Source organism: Melospiza georgiana, chromosome 3 (genome assembly GCF_028018845.1).
Source record: "Melospiza georgiana isolate bMelGeo1 chromosome 3, bMelGeo1.pri, whole genome shotgun sequence".
Lineage (NCBI taxonomy): Eukaryota > Metazoa > Chordata > Aves > Passeriformes > Passerellidae > Melospiza > Melospiza georgiana.
In genome coordinates, this window is record NC_080432.1 from 38,747,784 (window position 1) to 38,761,317 (window position 13,534).

The window sequence follows — 13,534 nt, forward strand, 5'->3', positions numbered from 1 at the left end:
AAACACTACTGAAAGAAATGTCTGTGACATACAAACATTTTAAAAAACCAAATTAATTAACATGCATTAAATTGGTTAAGACAGAGAAAGCACACTATGTGATTTGATGCATTAACACCCTTGATATATATTTTCACACACTGGAAAAGTGTCTTCTTGTTTTGGTTTATTTTGTCTCACTTCCTTAGATTTCCAGGTTTTTCCTCCTTTCTTCCTTTCAATTTTTTTGTTCCACTATTCAAGATTCTTGCATCCTGGTCCTCAACACTGTTAAGTCCTTACTGAGTAGTTACCCACTTACAAACACTCATCCATCTTCATTTCAGTTCTCCCACCCATTCTTTTGAAAGCCTGTTTTCCCAGCTTTCTATTCTTTTCATGGAGAATATTCTTCTCTTTTGTAAACAGGCTGAGAGAGTTTCCAAAAAACACAGAAGCCACCTTCCCCTATTTCTCACTATAACCTGAACTTCTGAAAACACAGAATAGTAAAAAGGCCTCACTGTATGTAAGAATTTTTCATACATCCTCAAGCAGTCAGAACTTATCATGGATGGGTATTTTTAAAAGTATATCCATAAAGTGTATTCAGGATTGTCTTTCATCTGGCTCTGAAAATTTTAAAGACATGGTTCCTAGATCAAAAGGAAGGGGAAAAATCCTATGTGGGTTGGATGGAAAATATGTTTTGGGAGATGAAAAATGAACTCCATGGAGTACTAAATTAATCCACTGCACCACCTAGAAGAATATTATATCTTCAGTAAGCTTTACAAGTTTCAGCTTTTCCCTTCCCAACTGTAAAAACATCCTCTGCCAGTGACAGAGTGATAGGATTGCTTTCCTGACTAATCATGAGGGATACATATAGATTCATAATGCAAAACAGGTGCAAGAAATATGCACAGAATGGAACACTTAAAAATTCAGACTTCACAACAGTTCAATTGTTGTTCTGGGAGGTCTAAATCAAATTACTCAGCCAGTGCCTAGAATAGTTCAACTCTCTTCAGGAAGACTTCAGTAATGAAAAGCAAAACACTGTGCTGAAAGTTGTTTTTCACATGTCCATCATTTAAAGACAAAATAACGTATTCACTGTGAAAACTTTACCTATAAAGAGGATTTCTCTTTATTAACACCTAATTAAAGTTGTTTTATGTAACCACACTCACAGATAGTGTTTTCAGTCCCTGCATTACTGTCCACAAACACAACTAGAGGTGCCAGGTTGTATGGATGGCTGTAACTGAGCACCAGGCAGAGTACATCAAATGGCCACACACACAGGCATCCAAAACTTGTGCTAGCAAGGCTGCAGGAGCTTTTATTCATAAAGGAGTGGAACTAGGTGTACTACAACAGCAGGGCCAAAACATTTCCAAAGCAACTGCTTACCATAATCAGAGTAACAAGTGTCAAAATCTAGGATATGGGAGAGAGGGAAGCAGTGCATCCATCAAGGCATCTCTCTCCCTGCACAGAGGGGACAATTGACAGGCTCTCCCTGGCACTACCCAGAGTAATCATTATTATAGTTACCTCTCAATCAAAACAGTAGTTGTTTTCACTGACTGATAAATGTTGCTTATTCTGTACTAAACCATGTCTTTTTTTGTTTTCACTAGAAAGAGGTGACCCCACAAGGTTTAAAACAACAGCATCTTTGCATATCCTTAGCTGCTGTAGGAGGGAACTCAATTTTGCAGAAACTGAAGAGACCTAATAGAGTTTTAAGAGCTGTGTACATCTATGTCCTTTTGAAAAGTGGTGACATGTCTTAGGAAGTCAGAGACAATATTTGGGAGCATTACTAATTACAGTTAAAGCAACTTCAAAGCAGTGTACAACCAGCAGGGCTGCCCAGTCAATCAGTCGGATTACGTGTCTTTTTCTCAGTTTGTTTTTTTAATTAAAAAAACAGCTGAAAGAAAACTTCTGGCAAGATCTCATCAATGACTCTCTTTCAGAGACTGCCTCCTCCCATTCCTGGAACTCAGCTGTATTTCTGTTGCATTCACAGATACAAATCTCATTCTCAAATGCTCACTGCCTTCTTCTATCAGTGTACCCTTACATAACAGTCAATACAAATTTACAACCTAAAGAAATGAGACAACTGTTCTGTTATTGCCAGCTCCATATAAATGATGGTTCCAACCTGACATCGGTATTTCTTTTTTGTTTGTACTAATCTTAAAAGTAAGGCTTATCTTGAAATTGAGGTTAGAAGAGAAACAGCTGAAAGGAAGTTTCCCTGGAAAACATTTAATTTTAGCAGGTTTATTTCTTTGATCAGTAGACAATGCAAGGTTTGTTTACTATATTGAGTTTTTATAAGCCAACATTGAACTGCTACACTTCAAACTTTACTGCCAAGACAAATAAAATGTAATTCACCATAGACAATGTTTCTAGGCTACTGAATAATGCCAAGAAAACAATACACTGCTTCCACATTCATTCCCTCAAAATCTGGAGATCCTGTCTTCAAAACAAAACAGGAAAAAAATATGGTCACTGCCAACACTGCTGCTAACTCACATTCAGGATTTTTAGGTGAAACTCATAAATAGTGCACCTCTCTCTTTTGCCCAGCAACAAGGATCAGAATCCTTCAAAACATATTTGACTTGTCTCCTCATATTCTCACACCCTAGTCACCAGAGTCCATGGGGTTTTATTACCTATTCAGTCCAATAAAAGGCAGGTCCAGTGACTGCTTGTGAGTTCTCCTTCATGCCTCATTCTTCCCTGCTTTATTTTCTTATTATTTAAACTGCATTTAGTCCTCTGAGTAAGTATTCAAGTATTAAACTCATAAAACACAAGAGTGATCACAATCTGAAATACCTAAAGCTTGACCTTCCTCTGGAGCCATTTCAGCTAAAATCCTCCTCCTCAAAGGAAGGAAAGAGGCATCTGCATTCATTAAGCAGACTACTTCCATCAACAACAACCTGTCTTAATACAACTCTGCCAGATAATTAAACTGCCTAACATACTGATGTTTTCATCATGAATTGCTGCTTTTCATCACTACAACCATGTACTGAATTTTTATCTTCCAAAAAGTCATATCCATCCATCTCTGGCTCAAAAGTGCTGGAAGCTAAGATAGCACATGCAGATGTTTCTCCAGCTGTTTTATCTGTCTTACTCCTTTTCCTAGGCTTGTGCTATCAGTCCTTGCTGGAGGGAGCACCCTGACTCAGATAAATCTTTACATGACCCAGTAGGGCTGTTACAAGGTTGTGTTCTTGTCCTGATTTTCTTGCTGCTCTAATGAAGGCTCCAACCATCCTTTAAATCAATTAAATAATCTTTAAATCCCTTCTTCCCACTGTCCATTAAGATTTAAAGAATCAGCATATCCAAAGAGTTGATACACATAATTTAAAGTTCTACCATTGCACAAATCTTGATGTATTCAATAAACTCCAGAAATATTAAAAAAAAGAAATAGCACATGACTTTCATAGTATTCAAGGCCAGGCTAGATGGGTCTCTGAACAACCTGGCGCAGGAGAAGGTGTCCCTGCCCAGGGCTGAGGGTTGGAACCTGATCTTTAAAGTCTCTTCCAACCCAAACAATTCCATGATGCTATGATAAAAGTCCTGTACAGAAAAACCTACTATGCAATCATGAAACTGTTTCAATCATATTATTTTTTAATACAAGGGCTCTAGATTCTTCCATTTTAAGAATTTTCAGAGAGATGGCACTAGTTTTATAAGATGCTGCTATTCCCTGAAAAGTAACTGCTAACTTCTTGACCCAATAAAGTCAGTAGGAAGGTTAATTTTTACAATGAATGTTAAATAATGTAAAGAGTTATGAAGCCCAATATCTCCTATAAGTCTAATTTCTGTCACATGCAACTGAGTCAATGTGACTCATTCTGTTCTTCAGATTTGAGATGCAAGTGTTGCTTGTTCCAAAAACTAAACAAAAAAGGTTCAAAATCTCAAAACAGCATTCCTTGCATGAGACATTGCATTCATATGTCTAACAGAACTGTTTGAATTAATGATCACAAAAAACAAACAAACAAGGAAGAATCAACCTCACACACACACAAACACACACTTTGAATCAGCTGGCTGCTCTAACACCACAGAATTTTGTGGAGAAAAATTAAGTTTGGAGAAAGTTTGAATACTAAGCATAACAATTTGTGAACAGCAAATGACTGCTGATTGCTAAAACTCAAAGCAACATTAAGTAAGTGATTTTCCATTTTTACCTTCATGAAGTTTTAACCCTGCACCAAAGCATAACAAATTCTCCATTTCATCTGCCAGTTATATTTTGTATGTCTTTAAGAACAGCTCCTCAGAGAGAAGGAATACAGTTTTTCTCTTGCAATGCAAAACATTGGCATATGCTCAGGGAACAAATCTCAGGACAAATCAGTAGGAGTGACAAAGTAACAGGAGTTAAGTGGGAAGATGGCAGCAAAGAGAAGAGAAGCTACCAGCCAGGCCTCAGATGAGAAGATGGGGACAGACAGAAATGTTCCTGGGGACCACAGCAGAGCAAGCAGAATTTCTGTGACTTTTGAGTTATAGCAGTGACCAAAACCAATCACAACAGGAAGGATCCACCTGCAAGAACATGCTAGACCAGCAGAGGATTTTTTTTTTAATTTTACTCTATGTAGTTTTTTGATTGCTTGTACACAGCACCACCAAAAATGTAAATACTCATCATGACCAAGGCAGATTCCAGAAAAAAAATGTTCTTCAATGGTATGTGCTGGAAAAAGCTGGAAACTTTTGATAAAAGCTTTATTTTGGATTGTGCAATCTATCTCCTGGTGAAGGCAGCAAATGGAGGCACACAGACAAAGTCATGTAGTCCCCTCCATATATAAGCACAAGTGATGAGGGAGAAGTCACTGAATCCTCCTTCCTCCTAATCCACGCTTTAAAAATGCAAAGAGATTGCAAAAAGCTCTTCAAATAGAATGGCCAAATAAGAGAAGCAAACTTGTTTGTCCTAGTGTGTATCCCAAGCTCAAGCTAGACACTGTCAGCATGTAGAAAGTAAGGCAGCACCTTCAACATTTCAGAACAAGGCACAGACAAGTTAATGAAAACACAATGTCTCTTTTAATAACTTTCATTGACCTAATCCCCTGTGTTCTGAAAATATGTAACTGTAAGCTTGCCAAAGTGAATGTGAAGATCAAACTGATAAAACAAGACAATGAGTCAATTGATGTGCAGATTCATTCATTTGAAAAACAAATAAACCTTAACAGTAATTATGTCTGCTCATGATTAATGGCAGCTGCCCAATGGATTCTTCTTGATATGACCAGCATTTAAGGGTATATACATTCTCACTGGAGTACAGATTTTTCCAGTATACAAATGTGAAAAAGATTTCTGGAAACTAATGAGTGCAGAACTGTGATTGAAAGCACCAGTCATACCATTGCTATTCCACTGTACTAAAAACAACTGGATTCTCCATCTATGAACATCATACAGGCTTTGAAATCCAGCATCAATCATGTTAACTGATTCTCTCAAGATAAAAACAAAAGTTGAAGTCTAACATCTGCTCTCCCTGGCAAACCAATCTAAAAGTTTATGCATTTGGGAGGGTTTTTTAATCATCATAAATAACCCACAACCAGATGAAATAATGGTGCTGCCTTGTTTTCTGGACAAATCTTTATAGAGTCCCTGTAACTTTTTTTCACTTTGAAGCACTCAGAGGAAGGGTTTAAAGAATTAGAGGAATTAAAAGGTCCATGTGCAGATGCAGTCTGTGATCCTGCTGGGATGACAGAGGCAAGATACAATAGCTGACATGTCTGGGGTAAGGCAATGGAGGGACACAGGTCCTTTAGGAAGGACAGGTAGGGGACATGAGAAAATGGGGGAGACCTCTCTGTGGCAGAACAACTGGAATGGCAGAGCTTTGCCTGGGGGTGGGTGATGAGCCAGCTGGGAGCTCACAGATAAGAACTGAACTGGGGGTGACACTGCAGGGGGTGTCTGCTATGAGCTGCCAAACAAAGCAGGACAAGTGGACAAGGGCTTCTACAGGACACAGCCTGGTGTCACCAGGTCCTGCTCCTCATGGGGGGCTTCAACCACCCTGGCAGCTGCTGGGTGACCAACACAGCACCATGCAAGCAACCCAGAGGCCTCCAAGAGAGCACTGGTGACTAAAGTCATCACCTTGATTAAAGCAGCAGAGGAAACAAGGAGAGGAGCTCTGCTGGAACTCAATCACACCCAAGACTGAGTGAGGAGTGAAGGTAAAAGGCAGCCTTGCCTGGCTCATTCTACATTTCTCTTTTTTTCTGGAAAGACTGAATATATACTGCAGAAATTCCAATCCAAGAGGCAGAAGGTCAAAAGACATTTGATACTCTGATAAGGAAACCCCACAAACTTCCTAAATATTTGTAAGTTCCTTGGCAACTGCTAAAAGTCAAAGATATACAAGCCTTTAGGCTTTCCTAGTCAAATTTTGATACTCTTCCAGAAGTCCCTACATAAAGCTCTGGATGAGATCTTCCTTTCAGCTAATCACGTAAAAAGCTGAGATCTTAAAACAAAACAAGCCAGAAAGATTTCCTTATTCAAGAAAGCTAGTACAAAATGTTTGCATTTTCTTGTGAATTACAAACTTCATTTCCTTCCCCCAACCCATGCCAATTTGGTTTATGGAGCAAAGCAGAAACTGTACTCATAAAGGAAACATTAAGCAGAGAAAACATTTTTTGGTTGCCTTATTTAAGACAGTGCATTTGCTTATGATGCAGAACTGCTTCTTGAAGAATGTCATCAGCTCCCCAAGTGTTAGAAAACAGCAGCACCCCCTTCATAATTCTTGAAAAGAATTATTCTGTAAAACCTGTAAAGCATAACATTATCTTATCCTCATGGAAATTCATATTCCTCTGCAAATTGAGCCACAGTTAAAACACTATGGTGAAAAGGACATGTTTTCACATAATGCAGAGGTCTCAAGTTGAACACAACACATTACATCCACTGTCAAAAAAGCACTTCTTGGCAACCTCAGCATTTTGAAAACCAAGCCATGTCTGGACAAGCACTACATGCTGAACTGTTTTTGAATTATATTTCTATAAATTACATAGCTCTGAAACATAACTGAAATATACCTTCACAATTTACTACATCTGGCACTGCCACCTAATTCTGAATAATTCCAGCCTTCCTTTTCAGAACTGGACAGTACATGAATACTGAAATAAAAAGAATCAAGCAATGAACCTAGTAGCTTTTCATGTCACTGAACAAATCAAATTACTTAATTCCATTTTCATAAGATATTGGCCTTGTATTGCTGGAAAAACATATATTTTAGTGAGTTTTGTACAGACTTGCTCTTTTTAGTAAAGATTTTTGTCTTGCTTTTATATCAAGGAGGATAATAAATCCTCCACTGTGTCATGGAAAAGCAGCGCAAATAGTTTCAAACACTGCCAGATCACCATCTCTTCAAGTAAGCCTTCTGAGAAATAGTGCTTTAACCAACAGTCCCCGTAACATATTTCTACATTTCAATAGGCCTTACCAGCAGATTTGCAAGTCCCAATTAACACTGATAAAAAGGAAACTGAAACCAGGCATCTAGCAACCCCTAAAAAGTCACAATACTTCCTTCTCCGTACTGCCTACCAAAAGTGAGAGCTAACTACAGCTTAAACTACCTGGCATTGGTAATTCGGAGCTACAACAAACACCACTGCCTTGCCTCCATTTTTTGCACATCTTTACCACCCTAAAATATTTCTTCTGAATGTTTTGTTATTTTAAATTAGCAACAGAGTTGTCATACATGTCAGGCATACACTAAATTAAATTAAACATTAAATAAAGATTTTGAGTACCCTTGATTCATAAGCAATAACAGCAAAGCCCATGACAAATGTGAGAAACCAAACCACTGAACTGTTATGGTAAGACTGACATTTTTTTGGAAGAATATAATTCTCTGACAGCAAGGATCTTTCCTTGTGCAGTACAAATTGAAGAAGTAGCTCCTAGCAGCTGCTCAAAACTGATGAAAAATCAGGTTAAAACTCTGGGACTATCTCCCACCTCATAGGTGTGGAAAGCTCCCTACAGCTATGCATAAGATCTCATTAGCAACACTGAATTAAAAAACTAGATCATTGGGCTTTTTCATATCTACCCTCCATTATTATTATTTTTTACTATCTTTCTTCTCCAGGTAACTGAAAAGAAGGCAATTAACTCTATGCACTAGTGCCAGTCCATACCCTCATGAGTAGCTATAATCATTCTGGATTGAGGAAGCATTTCATTCCCACTGTTGGAAGAACCCTCTCTTCCTACCACTTCAGGAGCTGTGACACAGCAGAGCTGCCAGCCAATGTGAGGATGGCAATCCCCCCTTCCCATACAGAAACAGCATGTATCCCCTGAAGGTATCATGTGCACCAACTGCTGCTTTCCTGAGCAGGAGCCCATCCCCTACCCTGCAAAACCCTCTACTGTGACCAACCGTCATTCAAACCCAGATTCAACTGCCTGAAACTCTTTATAGGTAAAGGTGACATGAACAGCTCTAGAGGGACTTCACCCATTTCCCAGATTTCCTGAAAGCCTTGATTTTAAGGGGAAATAATATGCCTGAAAAGATATAATTAGAACCCAAATCAAAACAACCATACACACCCCAGCACAGAGCTTACAGTGGGAACATGTCCCTAGAAAGCTTGCCAACTAAGACAGACCAACAGAGCCGATCGTGTACAATATGGCTTTGTTGGAGGGCTGCTTGTGAAAAACAGGCAATAAAAATCAGTAACTTATTACCATGATAGCTTGAAAATGAAACACAGTGATCTGACTGCCATAAACCAGGGGAATGATATATGGAGAATGAAGAAATTTCTGATAAGTGAGCAGTTCTCCAGAATGTTTCCAGAATACAACAGTATAAAGCTTACCACAACTTGTACAGCACGCTGACAGAAAGCTGCTGGTATAGCAGGAAAAGCAAATGGAGTGATAAATAATTATGTGGGTCAGTAGCAAGTCTGAATATATATACAATGCTATTGGTGCATGGAGTTCAGCTTTGCCTCAGATGTGCTCAATCATTTTGGGCAAGTCGCACAGATCTCTCTGTAAATACGTTCAGATAGGGATATTTGCTCTTCAAGCACTTTAAGCTCTGGAGATGAAACATTATATGAAATGTAAATGTTACTACTTACAGCTTACTGCCTTCAAATGACAGCTGAAATGTGCATTCCACATTTATCATCTGGCAGAATAAACTCAAAAGCAGTCTTCATCTATGTTTTGACAACGTGTGAATGTTAAGCACAACTCATGGTATGTTATCTGGCTGTCAAGTATGACCAAAAACTTTTTTTAAAACCCCAACAGTAAAAAAAAAAAAAGATGAAAAACCCTCCCAAAACAAAAGCAAATGAATGCAAAACAAGCTTACTTGCAGCAGGGTTCCATGAACAGCGTTCTGCCTCATGCCAGGAGCAGCAGAGTCCGGGAGCCCGCGCAGCAGGGCCAGCGCCGTGTGCGGAACCTCAGTGGCCACAAGGAAGGGAACCAGGGCCCGGCCCGACATCTCCCGGCAGCGGAACACGGGGCTGTGCCCACACCTGCAGAAACCACACACACCCCATGGGCACGGGCCATCCAGCAAGCCACCAGGCTGCCCACAACAGGACAAAGGACAGGGCAAAGAAACCAAAACATATTTCTCACAAATTCAATATACAGTCTTGCCATAGTGAAAGGTAAGTCACACCAGAGCTACACCAGAGGATTTGTTGTCACTCACAAGTTCTGGTGTTTACATAAAAGAAAACAAAAAGGAAATAATGCAATTATTTCCTTTTCTTTCTGGATGTTTATGTTACTAATCACATTCAAGTGTATTATGAGTTTGGCTTAAACTGTTAGCTCCATGTAGTTAATCAGACGTTTCCATGAGAACACAACATGGTGCCTACTGAACTTTGAGCCAAATGTCCCACTGGTTTTCAGAATACATTTAAAGGCAGAAATAGAAGTCTCATTATTAGACATTAAATAAAATTATAAAATAATTTCCCATTATTTATAATTAGTATTTAAAAAACCCCCACTTTTTATTTAAAATTAACTGCTAAGATGCAAGACTCTATATAAAGCAAATGCCAAGAAGAATCCTTTATCTTTAGTGCTATTAAGGTTTTGGTGACTAGCTGTAGATTTATGAAAATACATGGAGAATGAGTAACAGTAACACATTAACCAGTCATATTCTACTTTAGTACCACGTATACTGAATTGACATGAGTAGGAGTCCTTAATTAGCTAAGTAGGTTAGACTAAGTCTTCCAAAGCCAGCATGTGTCAATTTTGGTATTGCAGGTACAACTGAGCCACACAGAGAAAACTACCTATAGGGTTCAGACATGAAAGGCCAAATGTCATAGGTGATGGAAAATGCAGTAAGGCTGAAGTAAGGCTCTGCTACCTCCTAGATGATTGTGATGACTTGAGAGATCGCCTTCCCTACTCCAATACTCTCATCCCTTTCCTCAATTGCTTCCTATGTCTTTTCAGCTTACACAATCCCAGGTACATGAGATTATCCCCTGCCAAAATGATTTTGTTTTTTGCTGAAAAAAACAAATCCAAAAAACTCTGCAGTGTCACACCCACATATTTAAAAATTAAAAGAAATTAAAAGATAGTCTAAATTTTCAAGTATCTGTATCAAATTTAAATCAATACTCAAAGTAGTAGTTTACTTTAGTTCACATGAAAGAAATACAGAGAACAGGTTCCATCTTGAACAAGCAACCAAACTGATAGGGTTTTGAAGACTAAGAAACTAAATAGTCTTAACTGAAATAGATACATTATGCCATGGCATGCCTGAAAGCCACAGATCTCCTTCAGAGGATCTAGACAGAGGAACTACCCCCAGAACCACAGATTTTTAAAGCAATTTTCAGCCTTGAAAACATGGTTGGATGTTCTATCATGATTTTTACAAAGACCATCTTTACATTTCCTTTTCACAGACTTGCTATCCTTCACAAGAAGATGCTAAAGGAGAACAGTACCAATCAGAAGTTCTGCCACAGGGATAAGCTTCAATCCTATATTGACAAGGTGCAAGAAGAAATTCAGTTTGGCTGTTCCTGAAACAACTTCCTTTTTCTTAATAACAAATGTTTTAATTCTACTCCACAGTAAACTGAAACCTAAGCAGAGATTATTTGCAACCATTCTTTCAGCACTGCTGAAACACATTTTCTTAATTTTGTTTATGACCTTTTACAGATCCCAAGGAATCTGTCATGTTTTCACAGGAGGAGTGGAAAATGGGTAAAATTCCAGGCTTTCCTCTAACTTGTGCAAGGGTACTTTCTAACACTACATGCTTCAAGAGGAGTTTTTTTCCTCAAACACAATGCAATGAATTACTACATATTTTTAATAAACTCATTCATTCATTCATTTTCTTTCTGGATGTTTAGGTGACTTACTAATCACATTGAAATGTATTATGAATTTGACTTAAACTGTTAGCTCCATGCAGTTAATCAGATGTTTGTTGTCTTTAACTTTTTTGTCTTGTAAAAACATCAAAGACTTACAATACATGCACATACATATATGGAGATATAGTATTTTATATGCCAAATTTTGTTCCACTCTATTATTTTATCAAATTTATAATGAAAATAGAAATGACTGCTGTATATTTAGAAAGAAGAAAACAGTTTCATGTTACAGGCAAAATTTTCTCAGCTGTCTGAAGTCCTCCTGCAGAGCAGCCACACAGGTGCCCAGTCATAGTCATGGAGAGCTCCCCCAGGATGCCATGGACCCGGCTCTGCAACCTTCTGTGCCTGAGGGAAATGCAATGCCACAGTCCTACCTGCCCAAAGGGCAAGCCAGCCCCCAGCCTGGCCCTGTCCTACACAGCTGCTGCCCACTCATGCACACTTCTCACACTCCAGGGCGCAGGGACTCACTCCTTAGTGGGAGCCCTGAGAACAGCAGGCCCATGAAGTCTGTACTAAGGAACAAAAGCATCACAAAAGTTTAGGAACAATAAAGCATCCGCTTTATAGGAACGTAAATGGGAACACATGGAAGGTATTTCACATCAACAAATAGCTTCCCAAATCTGACAGGGGTTAAAATTCCTACTGTTTCTTCTCATTTATTGAAAAGATTTGTTTAAACATCTAACACTCAAAGAAAATCAATTGTTTTCAATCCCCATCCCCCAGCAAGAAATAGCACTGATAATATTTCAAACCTACTCCTCATTTCACATGCATAAGCCAGATGTCATGCCAAGTCACCACCAGTGACCTATCCCTGAACTTCTGCATACCCTGAAGGCACTTAGGTGTACATCTCATGTTTTGAAGGCACTTGGCTTCATTCCTGAATCATGCAAGAAGTTTGCCAGGAGAATGTCAAAACCTGCACTAGTTTTTCCATCCTCTAGCAGCACCCTAAAACAGAGAGTTTTGATATTTACTGGATCCCACTTACATTTAACCTCTCACCTGTGAATAAAACTAAACAGGATCAATTCTCAAAAAGGGATAGAAAGACTGAATGCAAATAAAACAACTAAGCAACATGAAAATAACATTCCAACCAAATCCAGCAATTTTTTGCTCATTGTTATTTCAAGCTCTAAACCATACACTTTAACACTGAGTCTATTACCTGTGTTGTTAAAAAATTTTATCTTGAATTTAGCAACCATTACGGGAAGCAATTTCACAAACTGCATCAAGAAATATTATTGCACAATTCTGGTAATCACAGTAACTTAGTTTCTATCTGCAGCAAAACCCAGCAGCTTCAGAAACATTTTAAGGCTATGAAACCATTCAGGTTACTCCTCCTGCAGCAGTTTAGCACACTGCCATCCCTGAGATGAGTCTCATTTATGTGACAGCAGTTGTCTTGTGGGGGTACTGGCAGAAAAGGGACCTCCTGACACTCCAAACACTTCACCATCCAGACTCTGCGCTTCACCTGGCAACAGCACAATGCAATTCTGCTGTAGGCTCATCCTCTATGCAGGAAACACCAGCAATGGAGCCTTGCACCCATTTGGACAGCATGGATGTGTGTGCAAAGCTGCATTTAAAACTGCTCCATCTCCTTGGATTTGAAAGGTGCTTGGGGGTGGTGGAGGGGAAATGCTTCAACTCTGTGACACTACTTTCACATGCAGGTTTGATGTAAGTCAACTTCAAAATCTAGGAATTATCTAAAATGTTGTCATATGTAAAAACATACATTATGTCAGCCAAATTTTATTACACTTCAAGGCAGCAACAAGAACGGAACTTGCAAAATCCTCATGTGATATACTTCTATTCAATCCTGAGAGCTATTAACAACTGTAGTATTTCACCTTGAACTCAGTACTGTTTATCTAGGTGCATGTGCATGAGGAACTGGATGTAAACATGTTTACTTGAAACAGTCCGTGATCAAGAACAAAAAGTCA

The 13,534-nt window shown here is 38.8% G+C and overlaps 1 protein-coding gene across 2 annotated transcripts in view; it reads right to left on the reverse strand.

Moving 5' to 3' along the window:
• THADA (THADA armadillo repeat containing) overlaps positions 1-13,534 on the reverse strand; it is a 152,378-nt gene that overhangs the window by 77,793 nt on the left and 61,051 nt on the right. For both annotated transcript variants that reach the window (XM_058020033.1, XM_058020032.1), the window contains exon 29: positions 9,482-9,650. In XM_058020033.1, coding sequence (XP_057876016.1) covers positions 9,482-9,650 — 169 coding nt within the window. The remainder of the gene's footprint in view (positions 1-9,481; positions 9,651-13,534) is intronic.